Here is a 24374-nt window from a genome sequence, read left to right as displayed (position 1 = left end):
TCATTTTGCAATTTTTTTCTTTTATTTGTCTTGTCAAGTCCCAAGTAAAATGAATCCTTATTTTCAAACAATGACTTTGCAAAATATACATTATTTCCCTTAACAATAAAAATATCTGGTAGTGTACTCTACCCACATTTAAACATGAACATGTAACCCTGTGTACCTCTCAATGCAGCCCTCTGGTGTTCTGTGCAAAAATAGAGTACAGCCCACTTTCATTCAAATAAAAAACACTTTTCAAAAACATTCTCCTATGATCCAGTCTTCAGTCAGAAAAAGACTAGTAGTTTTCTTTACAATCATCGGTCAATAAGGCCACATGCCTCAGTGGTGCAGCATCCTCACAAACACTTTGTCAGAAAAAAAAAAGCAGTAAATATAAACATTTTGTGACAATTAGTCGATTCAATGCAGTAAACACTATTGTCGAATACAACTTATGTTCTGTTGAAACAAAACAAAAATCTGGTAATGAATGTTTTGCTTCCTGTGCTCCTGAAGAATAAGAAACTCTATTTAATAACAAATAAGCAGCTGGTTGAAAAAAATAGATCCTTTTGGACTCGGATCGTCTCCCCATTAACACTGAAGGATCAAATATGTGATGAGTTTTGTGGCTCATTAAAAATAACATTTTGTTTCTCTAAAGTAAAACATAATACTGAAAATCAATGCAACCTTTAAAAAACACATGTAAACGTTACAATTAATTACTTTCCACTTCCCTAAAACAGTAAAAGAGAGAACAAAAGGGATGAAAACATTATGGAAATTCATTAAAAACAGGATCCGTGTCTATACTGTGGAAAATAAGCCACAAAAACCTGGTTTCTTCTCATCGATACCGACAATTTGGTTAATTTTGGTATAACGACCAAGCTTGCTGCAGAATATAAACTATATGAAACTACAGTAGATGTTGATCTAATGAAAATATATTGCAAGTTTTTCTCCTGTAAACAACCAACATGATATATATAACAGTAAAGAAAGGAGGCAGCTCTCAGTATAACATGATACACACAAAAATAATTGAATATTCACAGACCAAAAATATCTTCCTTTTTAAACATGTGAACATCATTTGTTATCTACTTGAAAATGCTTAAAAGTCTCAAGGGTTTATGCCACATTTGGATTACATAATCAGCACCTGTATGTCATTGATTGACTTTCTTTCCTCCTGCAAAACTCTTTTGCACGAAACTAACCAGAGGCCGGTCTCGGCTTCTTTTACCATTCCAAGCTGAGATGTGTTGCTGGTCGGTAGCAGTGTTAACAATCACTGAGCATTTTAGGGAATAAGGAAGGATTGAGAGTGTCTTTAAACTCCTGTGGAGGAGTTCAGGGGAAATAATAACCAACTAAAGCACAGAGCTGAAGGGATCACAAACATCCCTCTTTTGTGTCTTTGGAGGACAGAGTGACTGCTAGCTGTGCACAAAATCTGTGTTTCTCAATTGCAAAGGAAACAAATAGCTTTTTGTGGCAGTGATCCACAAAAGCCTGTCTGAAATTGAAATTAGTAGAAGACTGCATAGTTCATTTCAGCTCAACCATTTCTTGTAAAGCACCTAGTGGCGGAAATCCTCCACACAAACATAACTAACTATCTGAGTTGCATCATCTCTGGAGACTCAGGGGAGGATGGGGAGGTGGAGGATGTGGAGGAGATGGAGGAGATGGAGGACATGGTCAGAGGAGGCAGCTTCTCACAGGCAAAATATTCCTTGAGGGGAGCGAAGAGGTGGCGGATGACGGGCACGCTCCACGACTTCCCCAACACCTTCTGCCTCTGCTGCCGGGTCATGTTCCTCACGTCCGTGTAATGTTTGGGGAAACCAAAGATCCTGGAGAAGAATAAGGGACCAGATCTCATCAGTCAAAGTCTCAGGGTGTTACATTTAGATCTGCAACAATATATTCGATTATTTCTATCAACAGAAATATGACTAACATACACATAAGTGTTTTTGAAAATAAAATAAATAATTGAAAGCAGGGAAGACCAACAGTCTTCTTCTTGTCATTTTAGTGTGCAGCACATTTAGCTTGTTACAAATACACAATCTTTAATACATCTATAAAGATGCTTACTTTTCCAGTTCAGTGATCCAGAGGCCGTCCTCCCTGCCGTTGTAGAGGACGGGCAGCAGAGACGACGGTCCTTTGCCCTGCCTTAGAGAGTTTGAATTGGTAGTGATCGTCCTCACCTTGGTGACCTGGAATAAAAAACACACAGAGTGATTATTTGTATCTTGATGAACCCTACAATCATATTTATTTTTTGTAAAAATAAAGTCACATTGAGCAAAATAACGAAATGTGATGCAGCAGGTTCAGTCACTGACCCTGGCTTCTCTTCCGATCTCTAAACAGTCCTGCAGAATCAGCTTGTCGTTCTGGGACGCTATGATGGGCCTGATGGGGGGGAAGACATGTAAGAACATATTAAACAAAGCAATGAGACAGCAGTTCAGAGCAAAGAAAGGGCAACAAAGATAATGAGTAAAAACGATAGAATACTTATGTGTTAACAATAACATATGACTCTTATCAAATACATAGTCTGACATAATTAGTTGTGAGTTATTCAACCATTATAATTTATGTTTAATTGAAAGTCTCACCTGCTCATCCCCGGGATGTTTCCCCAGAAGTATCGTGCTCTGTGAGCAGGGCTAACTTTGACTGCATCCATCAGCACCGGGTTGCACTGTTGAAGAATCACATAATCACATAAATCCTTGTTGAGAAAAACACTAGAGCAGGGGTATCAAACTCAAGGCCCGGGGGCCAAATCCGGCCCGCAACTTCATTTAATGTGGCCCACAAGCGCTTGCAAAGAATATAATATGTTTATTATACGGTTACATGGCGATTTACATGGCGATGCACGTTGCGCATACATGGAGCAAAATGCTTCTCAAATTTGACTTTTTCTCAGAATTTCCCTTTTTCTCTTCAAAATATGCCCTTTTTTATTTTGAATTTTTTTCCAGAATGTGCTTTTCTTTTTAAATCATTTTGTGACATTCTCACTGAAAAGACTTGCAATTACTTGCCCTAGACTTCTGCTTTCAGACCTAGTTAATTATGAAGTTATTACCCTCTCCGATAACAATCCAATGCAGAGGCAATAATGTAATTAGGGCTGTCAAGTTAACGCGTTAATAATGCGTTAACGGAAAAAAAAATTAACGCCACTAATTATTTTAACGCATGTGTATTTTTTTTCCTCGGCCGCCCCGTAGTTTCAGAGCGCATCGAGTTTAAAATACCATCTACAAGCTGATGCTGACAGCCCCGCTCCTGTCGCCCGCTTGTGGCAGACCACACTTCCACGCTCACCGGCAGGCACCGGTGAGGCTGTTGGGAGGACCGGGAGGGTGTGTGTGTGTGTGGCCCGAGCGAGCGAGAGAGAGACCTTACGTGCATTGTTGTTGTTAGCATCTGGTGCTAGCTAGCTGCGCTAACGGATAGAAGGAGCTGTTTAAATGAAAACAGAGGAGCGACATTTCGCCACAACTGCGCCGAGCACTTGACTTTATGCAGGAAGCCAGACAGTGGGACATTGTACGAAAAGTCAGCACGCTCAGCACGAATAGTGCGCAACATGATTGCAGCGTCCAGGCAGCTCCGGTTCGAGCATATGCCTTGAGTTGCACATAGCGCCAACACACACACACACACACACACACACACACACACACACACACACACACACACACACACACACACACACACACACACACACACACACACACACACACACACACACACACACACACACACACACACACACACACACACACACACACACACACACACACACACACACACACACACACACACACACACACACACACACACACACACACACACACACACACACCATTTGTATTGTATTATTGTATGAGAGAGGTTCCAGGTTGAATTGAGGCGAATATTTGTAATGTTCAGAGGTTGTTGTGTTTAATATTCATGAGAATATTTGTCATTGTTCAAATGATAATAAACATTAGCATAAAGCATATTTGTCCACTCATATGTTGATAAGAGTATTAAAAACTTGAAAAATATTCCTCTAAGGTACATTTAGAACAGATAAAAAATGTGCGATTAATTTGCGATTAATCGCGATTAACTATGGACAATCATGCGATTAATCGCGATTAAATATTTTAATCGACTGACAGCCCTAAATGTAATATAATGCATTATTATATATATTAAATATTTATATATGTATTTTTATATAGTCTTAATGTTACAACCAGCCCTTTTGAGTGCAACCATAATGCGAATGTGGCCCGCGATTAAATTGAATTTGACACCCCTGCACTAGAGCTATGAGGACAGCAGGAAGGGGAAGAAATGAGAAAGGTAAAACGAGAGGAAAAAGTAACAGTAAGAGAAGGAGGAGGAACGAGCTCAACATAAAAAGAAATCAAATGTTGCCCACCTCGAGGAAGCGGCAGATGTTGACTTTGTCATGTGTGTTCATGAAGACGACATTCTCAAAGAGCCAGAAGAACGGCCTGGGGTCTTCCTCCTTGGGCTTCAGCAGCTGGAGGATGCGGTAGTACTCAAAGAACAGCCTGCCACTGCCCTCTGCAGGAGAGAGGAGGGGATTACAGCAAAGACATTGACCATATGTGCAATAAATGATTATGCAGTTTAACTTGGCATTTCTAATTGTTGACATCGAATGTATTTAGTGCTGAAACACATACAACAGTAACGTACCATAGAGGCCTTTTCTTAAATGGTTGACGATGGAGAGGTCGTTACAGGGGCTGCCACCGATCAGCATATCAAACGGACCCCACTGCTCCAGCTGGAGGTCAAAGAGGAACACAGAGATGGTTTGGTTCAGTATTGAGTCAAGATATATCAAAAATATATGACTCAAATCAACAACAAATAAGAACTTCAAACAAAAGACAAAACATTGTTAACTGTGTGAAAGGTTGCAAATGTACAGAAAATGTACAGAAAATGAACATACGTGTTTCTGGGTGATGAAGCGGGCGTCTCCAACGTGGATGATCTTCCCGTTGTGGTTGACGGTCGTCACTGCAATCGAATCCTCACAAATCTCTGAAGCATAACATTCGTCTACTTTGAAGCCGAGATCCTTCAGCACCAGGTAGCCTGAACAAATACAGAAAGACACACATAAACATGCTGTAAGCCTGGAAAATAATCAGGAAGACTTGTAAAATCAGAGTTTGAATGAGATTAAGGACCAGGTTCCCCAAATGCATGTTAGGGCAAAGACAATGCTAAAATCAATCTTATGAACCTTAATTAGTTCACACAGTGTTTTTCCTGTAAACATTGTAACTGAAAATTCCAAATGATCAGAGATGATTGATTACAATAAGAGGAGCTCAAGAACCTGCCGGAGAACCCCACAAATTCTCATTTCTAATGAATACTTATTTTCGTTGTTAAGTTGCCTTTGATTTGAAAGGAGAACATATTTAATTGAGAAATTAGGAAAATCTCTCTACTTCCCCTCCAGTTTACAACACATTCACTTTTTCCTGTATATATTTTTATTGTTTACAGAAAGTTAAATGTGTGTGTTCACTAACCTGTTGCTATGCCATCAAACAGGGACAGAACTTTGATCGGTCTCCTCAGGTTTGCAGGGATGGACGGGTAAACACGGTGAGGCTCCTACAAGATAAAAAAAACGTAATTAAAAAGGAGATTTGTCAAATCATTAACTTGTTGATTGACAGAAAATGAATTGCTAACATATATAACCACATATATAACCAGAGCCGGCCCGACCCATTAAGCGACATAAGCGACCGCTTAGGGCCCCGCAGCCACTAAGGGGCCCCCTCGCAAAAAATGAAAAAAGAGAAATTATCTCAGTACACCGTCGCCGTGATAAGTATGTTTAATTAATTTAGTTAATATGCCTAGTCTACTCTCAAAGTCATGTATTATATTATTGAGTCAATAATATAATACACTAACCGTGCTTTACCTGAACCTCATCATGACACTAGAGAGGACGGCAGGAATGTAATTTCCCGTGTTCAGTGAATGCAACAGAGGCAAGACACCAGACCAACCTGAGAGTTGAATGGAAATAAACATCTGTCTTATTGGCTGACAGGTACCTATCCTGTGAGCTGTGACAATGTTTAAAATAAACTGTCAGTCGGACTCAGAGTTTTTGAAGATGGACATAAGATAAAAATGCCTTAAAAAAGACGAAAATTCTCAAGTGGTGGCTCACACAACAACCCCAGAGCCACCACTTGAGCCAGGTAAACAAGGTATGTAAATGTCAGTAAACTTCCAAGTTATGTGAACATGTAAGCAAAGCATAAATTACAGCTACGTTGACGTTACTTTGAATCGCGGGGGTAAGCTAAACCGTTAGCAAGTAGCTATAGCTAGCCAGATATATTAAATAAACACTTTGTCATACAATCTAAATGTTATGTTTTTTAGCGTTACCTGGTGATTTCAAAGAAAGTTCTCTGGGAAAAGTTGACTTACTGTTCGACATGAAGCTAGAAGCTACCTTACAGTACACAGTGGATCCTGAGTCCTGTCAGTTAAAGTGTTTCATAGTTAGCTTATCTAAGCATCAACCTAGCACTGAAATATATGGATGTTATGTGACAGTATTTCTGAGAAAAAGTCAGCTGAAATGGTGGCATAGTTGCCACTACTTTACGTGTCAACAGCATGTTTGAACGTATTTCCAGCAGACAGCAGTAACTGTGGCTGTCTGGCCACTGACGTTGCCATAACAACACCTGAATTTAAATGTGCAACCTCTTTTTGTGACAGATTTTTGCAAGAAATTATAATTGAATGATATGATATTCCTATTGACAGCTAGTTTCTATGTGAACATTATGAGATGGACAGCCAGAGAGAATAAATGAAAAACAGTTATGAAATACTATATGACAAAACAAGAACACAGTTTAAGTGATTTGTAAAATATCCATAAAGAAAAATCTGCTTACAGTTCCGTTTCATATGGGTGTTGAGAGATGTATCCATCGATCTCTCAATTTTGCTCTCAAAGTGCACCAGATTGATGCTTTTAACTTCAATATTTAAAAAAAAAAATCTTCCAGGGGGAGCATGCCCCTGGACCCCTTAGAGGAGGTGAGGACCCCCTTAGAGGAGGTGAGGACCCCCCTAGAGGAGGTTAGGTCCACTGTGTTTACATGCTTATTTATACAATATTTGTGCTTATGCTAACATCATAAGACAAAAGTTGGTTCAGTGTTGTGTGTAGTGAGAACGTGCTAGAGTGAGGGGGGCCCCCAAGCCAAAGCTCGCTTAGGGCCCCCAAAAGTCTAGGGCCGGCCCTGTATATAACTGTGTTAGACATGAACAATTGTTAAAACAAAAGCTCTGTAGATCACTCACAAACTCCATGGCACTGTTGTTGGCGAATAACTCCTGAACACGGATGCTCCAGTCCTCTCTGGGAATCAGAGCACCGTGCGGTCGGTGAGGCTGACACAGGAAGCAGATCCACGGATCCAGCTCCTTCAACGAATCAAACGTCCCCGCACTAACCAGGATGTCCATACAGTCCGTGCAATAGGATCTGCAGATGGAGAGGTAGAGCAGAACGGGTTGGAAAGACAATTAATGAAGAGTATAAAATACCTTTATCTAGGGGTCTCTCAGACTAAAACACTTTGTATTCGTATAGCTACAAGTTAAAGATAGTTCTTGTAGCCTTAACTTCATAACTTACAATAAGATGAGTTAAAAAAAAGCTCCTACCACTGATGTTGTCTGGCTAATTCAATCATACTTATATCATAATAAAATCTCACTTTATGATGCATTAACTTGGTGGTTGGGATGATCCACCATGTTCCAGAAGTAAGCTTTAGCAAGATTGTAATATCTTATTATTAATGTCTCTACTGGATAAATGTGTTGCGCAAAGCATGCAATTTATGAAAACATATTTTATAAGTTAGAGCAACTACAGGGGGTAAAGAGCATATGATGCCATTGACAGGCAACAAAATAAAACGCACCTTGATTCAAATGACATATTTCTTAGGTTTGAACATCATTTGAAACATGTTGGATGTAAATACAGAGCTCGCCTACATTGGTCTGGTCATTCTAAGATATTTTAATGCAGATGTGTTACACACTGTATTTCACTTTTAGACAAATAAAGAAAACCTTTTATTTATATAGCTAATAATACTTGAGAAAGAGATGAACCAACCAACCTGCAGCAGCTGTCGTTGCCACACATTATGACCTCCATTCCGTAGCAGCAGATGGTGCAGTAGGACTGATATCCATCTTCATCGTACCGATACAGAGTTTCTGTTAAGTTATTCTACAGGGACACAGACAGCATCACAGACACTGGTTAGGGAGGGTTTAACAGAGGTAGAGCTCAGCAGAAAGAACAGTGCAAATGCACTTTGACCCCTCTGAAAAATCTATTCGAATAATGTGTTATAGGGAGGATACGAATGTTTCTTCCTTTTTCACACATATTCACAGTACAATGGTAACTGCTTGTTCGAAACATAAAGTCAAATTGATGATTCCTTACTTTACACTTCACACAGAGGCTGCCTTTAAAAAGAGGGTGAAATATCTCCACGTCTTCAGTACCACAGCACAAACAAAAGCCTGCAGACAAAACACAAACAAAGACTACATTTAAAAGCATGCCTTTCATGTTATACGATAAATATGTTTCAAACCTTAGAAATCATATAAACCTAATAATAGATTACCTCACATTCATTGATATAGAACTGTGCACATAAAAACGACTAATTAACTGCTCACTTCAATATTCTCCGCTACAAAATCAAAGAAACTAATCACATCAAAAAGGACATACAACATGCCTAAGCTCTTACCCTCAATTTCCAGCTTTAAGTCCATGATCTTACGGATGGCCCTCTCTGTAAGGAAACAGATAAAATCAGTATATCAAATACAAATCTAGTACTCAGATATATGTATACAATATATATTTATTTTAATATTATTTTTGTTTTTCACTAATGTTCCTTGCTTAATAATTGCTTTTATTTATACCGTTTTAATTATATATATTTTACATGACCTGTTTTACATCTGTGAATGAGAAAGAAAGATTTAGATTGTGATGAACTACCTCTGTGTTTCTGGTTCGGCTGTGTGTATGTGCTGGAAGGATGGTTGACTTTATTGTATGTTTTGGCGTAGTCCCTCGTCTTGTGGGGCACATAATCCGGTGACACATCATCGTCAACAAGATCATCAGAGGGACTGAATTTCTTCTTCTGCACCTTCCCTCCTTTACTCCCTCCCTTACTGCTCCCTCTCTCCTTTTCCAATATTCCTCTCCAGTCATCCCATCCTCCTCTGGACACCTTCTCTTTCGCAACTCCATTGTTGGATTTTCCTGCAAACTCAAATCCTTCTTCCAATGTTTTTCCATTTGCAGGTCTGTACACTGAGTACTTCTCCAGCGGCAGTCTGTTTAAGCAGATTGACAGTTCTTTCGTCAGAGTGCTGAGGATGTTGCTCTTGTTGCTTATCGGGGGTGAGGAGCTGATGGCCGTGTGAGAGGAGATGACCTTCGAGAAGAGTTTCGCCGTCACTTTTGGCCTGTTGTTTGTTTTAGTTACACCTAAACAGGAGACAATAATAGAAGTGAGCATCAGATATTTTACACAACAGTAAAGAAAAGTTATATTTATAGGTAAATACAGTAACATCGTGTGTGTGTGTGTGTATACAAGTCTGTGAAGCGGTTTTCTCTAACAAGATGCTGTCTGGCATCACTCCAACATTTTCTTTATCTTGGTGTATGAACTTGTCACAGACAACAATGGCACACTTCCTCACGTCCACGATTAGCCAGGTTTCCGTCCAAATGTATTGGAAATTGTAACCGAATTTTGAGAAAAATGGCAAAAAAATTTGGAAGGAACTGGAATACCAACATGCAATTATTACGAGTTATATATTTAAGTTATTGTAACATTGAAGAGGGCGCAACAAGAAGATAAAACAGTGCCGGTCGAACCTCAAATGTTGAAAGAAGCATAGAAAACATTATGGAAATATTACATTTGTTTGTTTCATCTATTAATGACAGTTAAATCTGTTGCTTCATGTATTCAGTGGAGAGGAAGATTCAGTCGACGTTGAAGTTAAATGATTTATCTGAATCTGTTCTGTTTCTACTTCAGCCAAGTGTAAACAACCTTTCCCACATCCACCTGCTTTTATGCACATTTCAATGTGTGCATACAAAAAGTGGATCAGTGTCTGCCATCAGTGTCTGGAGTCCATGGTCACCTCCTTCATCGCCACCTGCCCAAGATGGAGGGCAGACTGCAGCGCATCACTCACTGAGCAGAGAAGCTGATTGGCTGCAGGACCTGTTGCCTCCAGGACTCTGAGGCTGCCGGAGAGATGGAGGCCGAGCCCTCCCAGGACTAAAACCTCAAAAACACTTCCTGCAGCTGGCCTCATCAACAGGGCCGGAAACTCCGTGACCCAGAGTTAAAGCAACCCCCCCCCCCCCAAGTACGTTGCACATCTTTTGGATTCATATCTCAGCATATTTCACACATGCTTTATACTGTTAATCGTTGCACAACCCTATATCTTCACAGACATTCTTCACATGTTTATTGTTATGCACCAAGCAAATTCCTTTTATGTGTAACCTTCTTTATAATAAACCAGATTGTGATTCTGAAGGGCATTTTACACGTTAGCTCGAGTTCCCGTGTTTGAACTCCTATGTGCTTTTTGATGCACATTTATATTTCAAAAAGGAATTGTGCGCTTCACTTAAAAGTTGGGAAACCGTGAACACTTAATGAAGAAGCAGTAACAGATCATTCTCTTCCAGAAATGAGAAGACATTTGTATTAATCCTCAAAGAAAGCTGAATAAACTCAACAGTTAAAGTGGTTGAATCCATGTCTAGATACAAAAATATCAGTGCTGTTTTTGTTGCAAACACTGTGGACATATTTTTAGCAAAGAGAACAGCTTAAGCTAGAACAAATGTACACTTATAGAGTGCTGGTCATGTTATTAAATATGAAAGAAACCTATGAGATACAATGATGAAAGTACCCAGTCTGCTGCTCCAGTACATTTTTAATAAGAGCTGTAGTTTTTTCCAACACATTAGAAACAGAAAAGTTTCAAGGTATAATTCTATGGAATTGCTGTACAACTCTAATGAAATAGAACATTTTATCAAAAAGACAGATACAAATCCATTCAAAAATTCCATTTCATTGAAAACCATTAACCTCCTAAGACCCAAGCTGTTTTTTTATATGCATTTTTTATTTCTCTTTGCTATTTGGGCTTATTGGAACCTGATAAGTATAACAACTAAGTATCATCTTTTGACATGATGTACTTTTAGAGAAAAATGATGTCCACATATGTGGACACTCGTTCTGAATTTCCAAAAAAGTCATAAGTCACCTTTTTGTAATAGAGTGAAAAACTATTTTATTTCCACCTTGAACACAGCAGTTTTTCCTGGCTGCTTTTGCATGTATTAATAACTTATACACACATCATTTTGCATGTTTTGAACATCTGAGAGTAAAAACAACATGAAAACACTGCATTTTTGCTCCTTTTGGACTGTCACAACTACAGTACGGCTCATTTAAAACGCTACAAACAGTTGCAGGAAGACATCATATGCCTGTAACAAAATATAAAACATTCAAAGCATTTTGCATTGTCACTGTTGCATCTAATAATACCACATAGGCTACTGTTGTATGTGTTTTGAACATCATTGTGAAAAAACAAAACAGTCACAAAAACTTGGACAGTTACAGTATGGCTTATGTGAAATGTTGCATTGGTCATGTAAAAAAATAAATAGGAATGCCCTTTTCTTTAGGAACATGTACACACCTATGTGTGAAAGGCTGTGTAACAGTTGCGATCGCCTTGCAAGCACAAGAACACTTTGCAGGTCACACAACGCACTCGGGTTCTTCCAGTGCAGCCTGCTACCCTGCAGCGCGCCGCGTTCTTCAGGCTGATCATCTCTGGGAGATGGGCATTCGCCCTCCTGCGGACCGAGACATGGGGCACTGCCGTCACAAAACGTTTCTTCCCTTGATTTGAGTTGTCTTCTTCCTCTGACTGTTCAGAGAGGTCTGCATCGCTTCCTTGACCGTGATGCTGGGCCAAGAGGGTCATAGCCATTTCCGTACGGAACTCAAGGAACTGCATGATGCTCTTCTTTGGTGCAGCACATATTGCGAGGTCTTTGCGGTAGAGCAGCCAGCTGTTGGCTAAAGCCAGATCCGTGAAGTGCATTAGCATCCGCATCGTCCACTTCTTAGTACGGGCGCTCATGCGATAGTAGCTAATCATTCTATCGATCAAATCAACTCCACCCATCTTGAGGTTGTACTCACGGACAATGCTTGGTCGCGAGACAGTCACATATTCTTTCAATTTCTTGTCCCAGCGCTGGCAGGTGTCTTCAGGCTCTGTGCCATGAACAACAGACATCATCAACACTGGTTTGTTGTCGTACCACTTCACTACACACAACTTTCCGTCTTCAGTGGAAAGTTCTGATGAGGTACCTCTTCCTGTGTTTTTCATGGTTTTGTCAGAGGCTAGCTTCTCCTTCGCGCCAGCGAGTCGGTTCTTCATTATTGTACCAGTAATGTACATCTCCTTCTTCATCATTTGTTCCACACATCGGATGCTTGTGAAGAACCGGTCACAATACACTTTCGTGCCACGATGCAGAGTTTGACACAGACGAGCCAAGACTAAGCCTCCCAACCCCAGGCCCACCTCTTCTTCTTCGACCTGCTCAAGCAGTGCACCTTTACCTTGATACAGATCAAAGTCCAGCACAATGCCATCTGCTGTAGCACAAACGAAGTTCTTGATGCCAACTGGGTTTGGCTTCATTGGCAGATATTGTCTGTATGGACAGGTTCCTGTGAAAGGAATCATCTGCTCATCAATGGATGCGCATTCAGGTCGATTCTGAGACTTGCAGCCTTGCAGAATCCGATCCAGAAAAGGCCTCACCTTCCAGAATTTGTCCCTCTTCCTCAGATCTTCTGGCACATCATCATCAATTAGCACTTTTATTGATCCCCTCAGTCTGAAGAATCTGTTGCGCGTGAATTTGTCAGTGATGGCAGTGATTCTCAAGGCTTTGGACCAGTACATCCTGATTGTTGGGTATCGGATGCAGGACATCAAAATACAGGCACCAAAAAAGTGGTAAACCTCATCTACAGAGGTGTTGAGTGGATCCCCACTCCTAGACAGTGACATAGCATTAGAGCAATCTGAAATCATTTTCATCAAATCTCTATCTATGTACTGTTCAAAATAGTCCAGTGGGGTCCAGCCATTCCTGTCTAGCTCAGTGTCGTCCTCGTGCACAAACTGGGCAAGGTCTGGCGTCAATGGAGTAGCCCTCCAGCGCAACCCACGTTCTGCACAACCAGAATCAGAATACAAATAGTACTTATTGCAAAGTAAGTTACATATTGTTACCCATGCAAGCAATTCACTGAGGTTTATTGGTGCATAACGTAGTTGAATCTGAGTGGACATTTATATGAAATTTGAAAATGTACCCTCAAGGCATGCTAAAATAATAACAATTACCTTTATTGGGCTGTCCCTGAGTGCTTGGTCCTGGTGTTGGCTCTTCCGAGTCATCATCGGAGCGATCAGCCTCGATCTGCTGAGTTTGACGGCGCCGTCTGGGAGTGCGGGATGAACCTGTCCCTGAACCTGAACCTGAACCTGTCAACAAGTGTTGTAAATAAACATTTTGCTTCCTATCCTTCACCTAGCCCTGAGGCCCTGCCTAAAATAAACAAATATCCACTGGGTCTTGGCTAACCATTATTTGCACCACGGAGACGTTTACGTCCTCTGCTGTGCTCAGTGGGCTGAGGAATGGGGTCCTCATCATCACTACTGTCATCCTCATCCTCACTGCTGCTTTGCTCCTGTGGTGGGCGTTGATAATTGACATCCAGGATGGGATCATCGTTGTCAGACAAGTCTTCCAAATCTGAGTTGTCTCCATCGATTAACCCAAGTAGCTCCAATGTTTGTTGCACAGAAAAACGCTCTGGAAATAAAAACATGAAAAAATCAAATACAAACCAATGTCATTTATATATGTATGCATTTATGTATTTCTTTGTTATTTATTTCACTGGGACAATGTATAGCTTTTCAACTGCACCAGAATTAGCTATAAACAACTCTAGCTATTAGCTATAGCAAGGCACATTTGTACTAGCATATTAACATTTTCAACCCAACTAATTTATGTATGTATGTATGTATTTAGTTATTTAATTGTTATTTATTTCATCGGGACAATGTACAGCTTTTTAGCTGCACCAGAGTTAGCTATAAGCTATTTTACTTGTGCACATTTTTACTAACATATTAGCATTTTCGACCAACCTAAGTCCCGATGTACACATACATGTACATCATGTTTAGCAGCATACCAAATTGTTATTTTTACACATTTTTTGTCAAATTTGCATGTCATGACAAACGTACAATGCTTTGATACATATCTAAATCAGAAAAAGCCTTGAAATATGATAGGACTTCTTACCTTGTCGAGGTTTGTATTTGGAGCTGCCACTTGAATGATCCCTTGAGTTTGTCGCCATTTTGAATTTTTACCGTAGTGTGTTGTACTCTTCTGACACCACCAGATGGCAGTGTAAGTGCCCACATACGTGGCCATGAGGCCCCAGTTCAGCAGAATTAAACGACTGTGGTCATATGACCAAAAATGTGATGTCCACGCATGTGTACGCCAGGCCCTAGGAGACCATTAACATACCGAAATGCGACAAGGCTAGCAGTTAGCTGATGTTCAGACTTTTGCTTTCAATAGTGCTGTCCGGAAAAGTGTATTTAATATACAACAAAAGCACAGTAAAAGATACATATGAATACATATGAATGCTTAATTGCTGTCAAATGCCTCTGACTTTACCTCTGAGAAAAAACTCCTTTTAGTCTGAAAGCAGTGATACATCTATTCAGGCACTTCTTCAATCATACCATTTGAGGCTGCCGTTGCTTTGAGTCCGCCCGGTCCCGAGGGCAGAAACCCTCCGAGGGCCCAGTCCAACATCTGCTTCAGCAGCTCGTCGCGGTCCTCATCAGACGCAGCAAACGGCTTCTTACAACGCAGGGCTGCCTCCTAAAAGGCATGGATACAAACATGTTAGCAAGAGCACAAATCTGCATCACATATGTGCACTTTTTAGGATCCCATACACAGGTATGTTGTGTGGGCGGTCCAGTCAACAACATATTTTCAGTTTATGTTTATCAGGAAATACACAGAGAGACTCTCAGACCTTCAAAGACAAGAAGATGGATTCTCGGTAGGTGTCGAGGATGGCGAAGGAGTTGGAGGAGAAGTGCTGGGCGAAGGAAGCGAACGGTTTCAGAGCCTGAAACTTCATCTGGAACCAGAGTTACATTTATTCAGTTACTATAAGAAGTGCATGGCGATGTGTTGGCAATAGACAATATTTCAAACTCAAACACATTTCAAAACTATATGAACAATTGTTTTAAAAAGATTTGATTTTGATACTAGGATTCTCTTATATATATATAGATTATCATGGAGCATTTTTGAAGGGAGACTGAGAATCTAAAACTCTCATTGCCTAAATTTGATAGTGATGTAAAAAAGCTTTCCAATTAAAGATCTGTTTGAACAGTGGTTATGGATAGTATCCAGTACTTTATTTGGTTACAAGCATCTGAGCAGTTAAAACCATGCAGACCACTGATTCAACCGGCATGGAGTTTTATAAAAAGACAACCCGCAAAGCTTTGCTCTCAGAAGCTCTTTCTGGGCATACAATTAAATTAGCTAAATAAACAGCGATGTTCTCAGCCAATCACATTTTGCCTAACCCTTAGTGTCACTATTAAGCGTTTATGATTATTGTAACAACCTGCAACGTTTTACCGCTCACATCTGACTCACCGTAGAGGACATGTTCTGTCCGTACCACGACACCATCCTCCACTCTGGATCTTGCTTCTCTTCCTTAGACGGGACAATGACGGCTGGCCAGGAAGCAAAGCCCTCCACCAGACCCCAGACCAGCTCCCCCATCACATCCTAGACAACACACACAAACCTTTAATGCCAGTAAACTTAACAAGCAAAAATGTGTTCGAATATGAATGTTTGAAGAGATAAATGCAGGTTTGATTTGTTGTTTTAAAAAATGCTCATCTGAATGAACTATTTTTACCGTTAAGTCTGCAGTCTTGGGTGGTGTTCTTGTTAAAATCATGCAGTCGCTGTCTTCATCATCGTTTTTACTGTCCTCAACGCATGAATACTTTGCCTTTGGACTACTTTCACCTGCAATACAGTTACAATGACCTACTGAATATGTTTCTATACACACGTTAAATATAGCATTGTTCACAACACTAGGATTACAATAAGTACATATTGTGTTTACATTTATGTCAATAACTATAACATCATTTACAATATTCCACATCCATTCTTACTTCCTGGCTTCATGTTTCTGGGCCTCATTTTGGACTCTTCAGTGACATCCACCACATCTGAGAAAAAGAGAAACCACAATCAAATTGAATTTCAATCTTGTACAGCATAGTATTATTAAAAGATGTATGTAAAGTACAATTTAATCGTTGGTTATGAGTGGGAATGGTGATACACATAAAATATACTTAAGACATAAAGTAAATAAGAAAATTAAAATTAAATAGTGCAAGTAAATGCAGGAATAAGTTAACCATGTACAGGTAAAAATAGAATAAAATGAAACAGAATGTGAAATGTAATACTGTACTATAATGATATTTAACTATGTAGATATAGGGAAATACAGCTGTATGGAAGAACAGCGTATTATGAACAAATGTAAGTGGTAATATCAGGAATTCAATAGTGGTCTGTGAGATAAAACTGTCCCGAGGCTGGTACAGAAACGTGAGCTACACTCTGAAATCACACCTGACAGTCTTACCTGAAGAATTGTCTGTTTTTTCCGAGTCCTCCTTAGTGATGGGGCGTTTGGAGGGAAGCTGTAACCGTGGTTTGGCCACAGCACCGTCACCATCATCTGAGGAAGACTCCTCTTTCCTCTTGTTGTCATTTTTTGACTGGACAGGTTTCTTCCGATGCTTCCTCAATGTGTTGGGTATTTCTAGCCTTTCGTACAATTCAGATAAGGATATGGGGGGTTCCTTGCTTTGAGGAAGAGCCTTGTTGCACATCTTTAAATCAGGAGCAAAAACACACATGTTCACAAAAATACATAACCAACAGTTTAAAGCACACATGTCCTTGATTCATTGATGAGTATATACTTTGTGATTACGAACCAACCATTAAAACATCAAAGTCACCCAAATAAGCTAATGGCTAGTGTAGACGAACATCTTCTTAATTTGGGGGTTGGGGGTGGGAGATACAGTTTGGGTTTGTTGCCGTTGCAGATCATTTACATGCAAAAAAACCCGATATAACACACTACAGGAAAGGGAAAACCCCAAAGAGCATAATAGGACCCCTTTGAATAGGATTTGATTCACTCCTGTGTTTGTTTTCGGTTGGTATCAAGTGGTTATATTAAAGACAAACGTATGTGATGTTTTGATCATAAAATATGATGTTTTGTTTTTTGATTGGTTGATACTGTAAATGCTGACTATGGATTAGTTCCTCATACAATCCCACTTTAAAACATCCAAACTATCCCTTTAAAATAAGATTTTGTGAAAATGGCCTCCGATTCAGTTATTGAACCGACTGTCAGCCTTCAGAACAGATTGAACTATTAACACTCACCTTAGCAAACACCTGTGTCCTGTGAAGAGAGCTCGGCAGGGCCAGGATCGACTGGAAGAGTCTACGCAGACTCGTGAAATGTCTGTTCATGTACAATATCTATGAAGAGAACACAGGCAGCCATTGTAATGACTTTTGATAGCTTCAGAACCAGCAGTTTTTTTGCAACTTAGCATAAATCAAATCAATACATATATATATATCATTCAAATTATGACACTTTTTTTTTTTATTAATCATGAGCTACTGTAGGAATTCTGTTACTCATTAAGTTTACCTGATAAGGTAACACCAGTATTCTTCACTTAAAAATGTAATTTGATAATCGTAGGCAACTTTGCTCCATTGTGTTAGTTTACCTTTTTCCAGCTGACACTTTGTTCCTTCTTTGTGGTCTTGAGGAAATGGAAGTAGCTGCTGACCAGAATTTTCTTTCCGCTAACCCCAGCTTTGAACAGACCCAGCTGATCCGCCAACTCTGTGAGCTCTCCTGCGGTCAATTTATTTCCCTGGAAGAAAAACACATATATCAAAAGGAAGCAAAATACAGATAGTGAATATGCGGCCCATCCAGAGATTCAAAGTGTCTTCTATTTTGTCATAACAGTTTTAATGCTGTATCTATATATCTAATTCTGGAGAGAATTCTTACATTTTTGAGAGAAAACAGCCAAAATATTTGATATAGTCTAGTAAAGACATGTTTGACTGCATCCCTACTATGATTTAGTTTATTGTATTCATTTTAAATATACAATCTGCATCATACAGGCTCAACAAATGTTAAGCAGGAGCTGACTGCATTAAGTGTCACTTTGAATGAACCAAAAAAGATATCCTTACGTTGATATCCTCAGAATGTCCCAGCACCCTGCCCATATTCTTCAGTGCCACATCCCCCAGATCCTCAGGAAGACTCTCCGCAAAACTCTCCAGTACTGCTTTATAGAAAGCTTTCGCATCGCTCCGGAATACCTTCCTGTCCGCTTCCCCCAGATCCACGACAGCGCTGGCCCACAGAAAGTCTCTGGCACTAGAACCAACGCGCACGTCTTTGACAAGGAGCAGGTCCGAGCTGGTTTGGAGGTGACTCACGTTTCGCTTGTTGAGAAAATTCTCTATGGCGGAGGGCCGGAGCAGACTGGACGCAAACGAGTGCATCGCCATGGAGGTCAGCTGGAGCTCCACGGTCACGCATGCGTTGCTGGAGGCCTGCAACTCTTGAAGGGCTCGGATGGGCTCCAAATTTTGGGCGAGGAAAATGATGCGCAGGCGGATTTTATAATCCAACAGCTGGGCTCTGATACGGTTGGAGTCCTCTACTTGATTCAATGACTTAAAATACTCCACTAAAAGCCTCCAGCAGTCGGCCATCTTCTGACAAGCGTGGATGATGAACAGACACTGTGCAGCGATGGGAAGGGAGGGGTTGTAGTACTTCTCATCAGCAAATAGGCCTTTCACACTGTCACTGACGGAGGGGCAGGTGTAGTAGTGGTAGTGGATGTCTCTAATGAGGTCAACCACGCAACTAAAGGAAGACAAGAGTCCGGCCTGGCAGGCGCGTGACGTCATCCCGGGGAGGCCGCAGAGCGATATGATATTTTGGTTGAAAGGCTGGAGGTGTGATAGAAACACGTTGCTCACCCTCAGGTTCGGAGCGTTACAGTAAAACACAGCGGCGTTGGGCAGCCAAAGATCATTCCTCTTCAGCTCTTTGATTAGAAGGCTTGCATCAGTTTCAGCGTGTGTGTGCACAGTGTGTATGCCTGCGTCCTCTGAGTACTGAGGGTCAGCATAGCAGCCGCTCAGCTGCAGCGTGAGCAGCGGCTTTACCACACTGACACCTGAGTTTTGGTCGAAATATCCCACCAGGAGGACACTTGTGTTCTTTTCTAAGCCCAGCTCCACGTCCATATACAGGTAGAGGCAGTATGGCAGGGAGTAGCAGGCTTTAATGACGTCCGCGCAGTGGGTCGGACTTAAGAAGGCAGAAACAGAAGGGTCTGCACTCGTGTCACTGCAGTATCTTTTGATGAAGAGCAAAAAGGTTTCATGACTTTCTTCATCGGCTTGCTCCTCCTTTTGTTTCTTGATTTTGTTCCTTTCCTTTGTCTCCTGCCCCGCTTTCGCATCCGCCTCAGATTTCAAATTTCTTTTTTTTTCTTTTGCCACTCTTCTGACCTCGTTCTCCTCCTCACTCTCTGGGGGATCAGATGGGAGTGAAAACACATTACAAGTGCTTTAAGACATAAACACTTAATATTACTGGCTTTATTTCCCTAAAGCTTCATTTTTTCATTTTCATTATCTAAAGCAAAAGATAACATTGTATATCTCTGCGTGTAATTAACCTGGCATTGATATAGTATTATGTTAATGCGAGGGCATCCAATTGTGACTTCTGCATTAAAGCTGCTTATTCAAACATAAGTCCAGCATATCAAACTGACTTCACGTTGTAATAGTCTAAATAGAGCATTTAAATGGAAAAATACTGATTGTGCAAACATATTCAAACTTTGTGAATTGATTTGGGAACATGTAGGTGCAATTTTGTCTTGTGTAAATCAGGTAGTACCTATCATGAAAAAACACATGTAATTGACCGTCTTATATAAAACAAATTCCACTTTTTACAGTGTCATGGCTAAAGATGAAAACCTATTTGTTAGGTCATAATGAGAAAAGTAACTTGTAGTGTTATATTTAATGATTACAGATAATGTTTTAATTTAAATATATTGGTTTTTGTGTGCTACTCATTGTGTATATGCTCTATATAAAAATACTGAAAACCAAAAACAAATTCTGCATTCTGTAATATTTCGGGTTATGGTGTAAATGTGGCAAATACACAAATATTGCATATTTCAGTCCCCCACCCCTTTGCAATGGGCAATATCTGTGTAACAACTGTGTGATTCATCCACCCACAAGCTCTTTTCCTACCTGTGCGAGGAGGAACAATATTCTTTCCACCTCTGGCCTCAAAGGCATTGTACTCCCTGGTCTCACTCATGTTCTTCTTAAAGAAAAGGTAAAACCAGTTCAGGAATTGCAGAGTGACCGATACGTTCCTTGCCATCAGCGGTTCAACAGGGATGTACTGGAAACAGAGAAGAGGCTTTAAACTTTCATATTCACCAGTCAAAAATATTCACACCTAATTAAACAAAGAACATAAGAAAACCCTTTTGATAGATAACTAGCATTAAACTTTTTTTAATTTTTTTATTGTGACCAACCTATGTACATATGTAAAGAGATACTTTACAGCTAAACTAAAAACTTCCAGGGTTCCTAGGTGAAGAGTTTTTAACTACCTAAGAAAAAGACGTGTCACTTCTACAGTATAACTTAGTGTCTTATTGCTCAACATAATAACTAATATCATACGTGCAAGACTCTGGACGTAATTTTTCAACGGTCCTTGATTTATTGGTCGCTCCCCACTTTTGTTACAATACTCACTCGTAATACTGCAACTTTTCTGAATGCAGTTTGCAGTAAACTGTAGTTGTGGAGAGAGTCCACCTTTTCATTGCTTTCGAATCGGACGCTTGAGAGGTCCAGGGTTTCAGGAAACAGGCAGTCGATGAGCTGGCAAAAGGCGGCGCCTGGATGTTCACACAAACACACACAACGGTAATCAATTATGTGCAGTCAGGTCGGCTCAGAGTCCACACAAGTATACACAAAATATATACTTCTACGGCCTGGCTCATGATAGTTTGTCGAGGTGTTATTCCCGCATTTAAAAGTATGCATGTTGACCTACCTGTGTATACATGATCCAACCCGGCGAAGCCTGCCTGTAAAGTCGAGTTGAGCCAGGCCAGCACCTCATGGCGGTTTGGCTGCCTTGCATAGGCAGGTACATTCACTGCCACGTTCATCGTGGCCATCTTCTAAAGAGATTGACATGCACAAACACCAGAGTCAGACAAATACAAACACTGATCCACCACAAATATTACGTTTTAGAAGTCACATTCCTGACCCTATCACAATTTAAACAATGTATTTTCTTATGTGATTTGGAATAAAATGCATGGAATGTATCCCCCGGGAGACATGTGGGATTGATTTTAAATTAAACATGTCATTTTTTGATGTGACAAAATAGCAAATACATCACAACTAGCCATGAATCATTGGGCTAAAAAACGAACAGCTCTACTTAAATGTTAAAAGCTTTGCTCAAACCACTACTTTTCTTTCAGCAGACTTTTGTGCTGTGAAATTAAAGATCAAGGAGAAATAACTGCCAGTTGTTGTCAAGAGTCTACTACAGGGAGGTTTACTACAAATTGAATTTTACAAGAATATAAAAACAATATTATGGCATGATGAGGCAACAACGCTGCAAGAAAAAGAGCAATATGCTGGAGGAAATGTAGTGATTGTTTAAAAAAAAAAATCATATATTTATATATCTAGCTAGATGCAATCTACGCTTACCTTTTTTTCTAATTGAACAACTGTGCTCTCTACAGATCTTCAAAACTCCCTTCTACTACTCTTCTTAAAACTTGATACAGCAGATTAAAACGATATTATCTAGTAGCGTTCAGGTCTGAAACTGTCCAATAAAGGATACGTGAAAATAATTGTATTATACCACATTCCATATGCAAGTAAGCTTCATACTAATCTATAATATTGTACACTATTGTTTTGCCTGCACATTTCTAAGAGGCTTATTTTAGAGCCCTAGTGGGCAAATGTGTGGGCAGTTCAGACTGTTCAGTTATTATAAAGAAATATAATACACACAACCAAATATGAGAAAATAAAAACTAGTGTTGGCTACAATATGCCCTGCCTAAAAGAACAATCATATACAACACAGTATTCCTGTTCTGATCATCTGCATCACCGATATAGGTTGCAGCTGTAAAAACAACAACAAAGAAGTAATGCATTGCAAACAGTTTGTGCTATTGCATCTTCACAGAAATAAAGTATCCCTTTCTCTGAGAATCTCAACTGCTCCGAGATTTACTATCGACTTTAATTCGACACTATTTTCAAAGGAGCTAGTTATTGCAGTTATCTTTAGTTGATATAGACCGCAAACTCTAGGATATAGAAAACTCTGGATTTAAACTCAACGTACCTAGCTAACACACTAATCTGGTTTCGTAATACACCGCTCAGATGTGTTGTGGCTCTGGTTGTATCCATCCACCGTTTATATTGCTGTTTGCTACTTTCTGCACATGATGCTAACAGCACATGATGCTAACAGATAGCTGCTTTGGGCATTTCCGGCGAAAATGCTGCATTCATGTCCTTTCAAAAAGTGCCGTTCATCCCAGCCCCAGTATATGATAAACACAAACAAGCTACATGTGCTCCAATTTATTTGACTCCGGTATATCAACAAGCTACTTTAAATGTACTTAGAATCATAAGTGAAATTAACCAGCCGATGTTTCTTCTCACAAACGACCAATAATACAAAGACTTATCCTAAATGTAACATGTGTTTGATAAAACAAAGTATTAGACCAATTCGAACTCCAAAATGTTTTTACAATCATTTTTATTTTATTTTACTATAACCGTATGGTTAACCATTTCTGTGTCCAATCATATTAGATACGGTAGTATTCTGACCAATAGAATTGATAGAATCATCACTGATGAGTTCTGCAACGCAGAGATTGTTACCGGTGTCGGATAAAGTGATCAGATCAGCTGTTTCACCGATAACAGATTTTGTTTACAAGCTCTACGTACAACTTTGACCGGAAGTGAAGCTTTACTTGAGGAAAACCATGCCAACAGAGAGGGGGAGGATGTCGTGTCCGAACAATACAAAATAAACAATGAATCGATAGCTTTACCTTCCCTAACCATGTGTTGAAGCTGATTGCTACAGTAGCATCACCACATAACAACTATAACTTTCAGGAAATTATTTCATAAAAATGTTTTAAATGATCATTTAATGTTGGCCGTTGTTCCACCATATTTACAACTGTTCGCTGTGACTTAACTACGCAAACGCCCGGAGTTTAAGCGCAGCCGTTATAACAGTTAACAAAGCCCATCTAATAGGATATTCAAACTCAGACAGAAAATATCTATCTTTTTTAAATCCCGTCGATTTAGCTTATTTATTTCAAAAAGGAGATGCGTTTAAGGACATTGTAATTGTTATAATAAATTCACGTGTTAGCTTGCGTTAGCCGTTGTGGCTAAACAACGCAAGCTAAATCGTGAACTTATAACAATAACTTCACGGCACCGGAGCATCTATGTATGATGGCGTTACGACGTACAATGGAGTACGTGTGCAGAACTAAAAGAGAGTGTGCGTTGAAAAGTAACATATTTGGCAAACTATTCGATAAAGCAGTTGAGAAAACATCGTCTACTCACCCTCTCTATCTTGTTCCTCCTTCTGGGTATTTAAACTACCAGGATCAAGTCACTGAACCCCCCTGAAGCC

At 39.9% G+C, this 24374-nt stretch overlaps 1 protein-coding gene across 3 annotated transcripts; it reads right to left on the bottom strand.

Annotated features, from left to right (window-relative positions):
• Window positions 1–24362, bottom strand: LOC117558748. 3 transcript variants are annotated; one of them, XM_034235127.1, is made up of 26 exons: window positions 24305–24362; window positions 21693–21822; window positions 21386–21531; window positions 20864–21020; window positions 18755–20115; window positions 18271–18420; window positions 17912–18010; window positions 17088–17337; window positions 16603–16659; window positions 16335–16447; window positions 16061–16198; window positions 15417–15524; window positions 15115–15256; window positions 9167–9664; window positions 8907–8951; window positions 8591–8670; window positions 8256–8368; window positions 7423–7606; window positions 5607–5691; window positions 5015–5160; window positions 4753–4843; window positions 4469–4617; window positions 2634–2719; window positions 2355–2424; window positions 2101–2225; window positions 1–1853 (listed from the first exon to the last, which is right to left on the bottom strand). In XM_034235127.1, exons 2-26 carry the CDS (start codon window positions 21817–21819, stop codon window positions 1613–1615), a joined length of 4761 nt encoding a protein of 1586 aa, XP_034091018.1. In that variant the 5' UTR covers window positions 21820–21822; window positions 24305–24362; the 3' UTR covers window positions 1–1612. The 3 variants fall into 3 exon arrangements, with proteins under 3 accessions (XP_034091018.1, XP_034091016.1, XP_034091017.1); XM_034235125.1 differs by lacking the exons at window positions 1–1853; window positions 2101–2225; window positions 2355–2424; ... (8 more) ...; window positions 8907–8951; window positions 9167–9664 and adding exons at window positions 11137–13502; window positions 13678–13818; window positions 13919–14152; XM_034235126.1 differs by lacking the exons at window positions 1–1853; window positions 2101–2225; window positions 2355–2424; ... (9 more) ...; window positions 9167–9664; window positions 24305–24362 and adding exons at window positions 11137–13502; window positions 13678–13818; window positions 13919–14152; window positions 23034–23186.
• Between the last annotated feature and the right edge of the window lie 12 nt (window positions 24363–24374).

The sequence above is a fragment of the Gymnodraco acuticeps genome, unplaced genomic scaffold (assembly GCF_902827175.1).
Source record: "Gymnodraco acuticeps unplaced genomic scaffold, fGymAcu1.1, whole genome shotgun sequence".
Lineage (NCBI taxonomy): Eukaryota > Metazoa > Chordata > Actinopteri > Perciformes > Bathydraconidae > Gymnodraco > Gymnodraco acuticeps.
The sequence above is the reverse complement of the archived record's forward strand: the minus strand, read 5'-3'. Positions and strand labels throughout refer to the sequence as shown.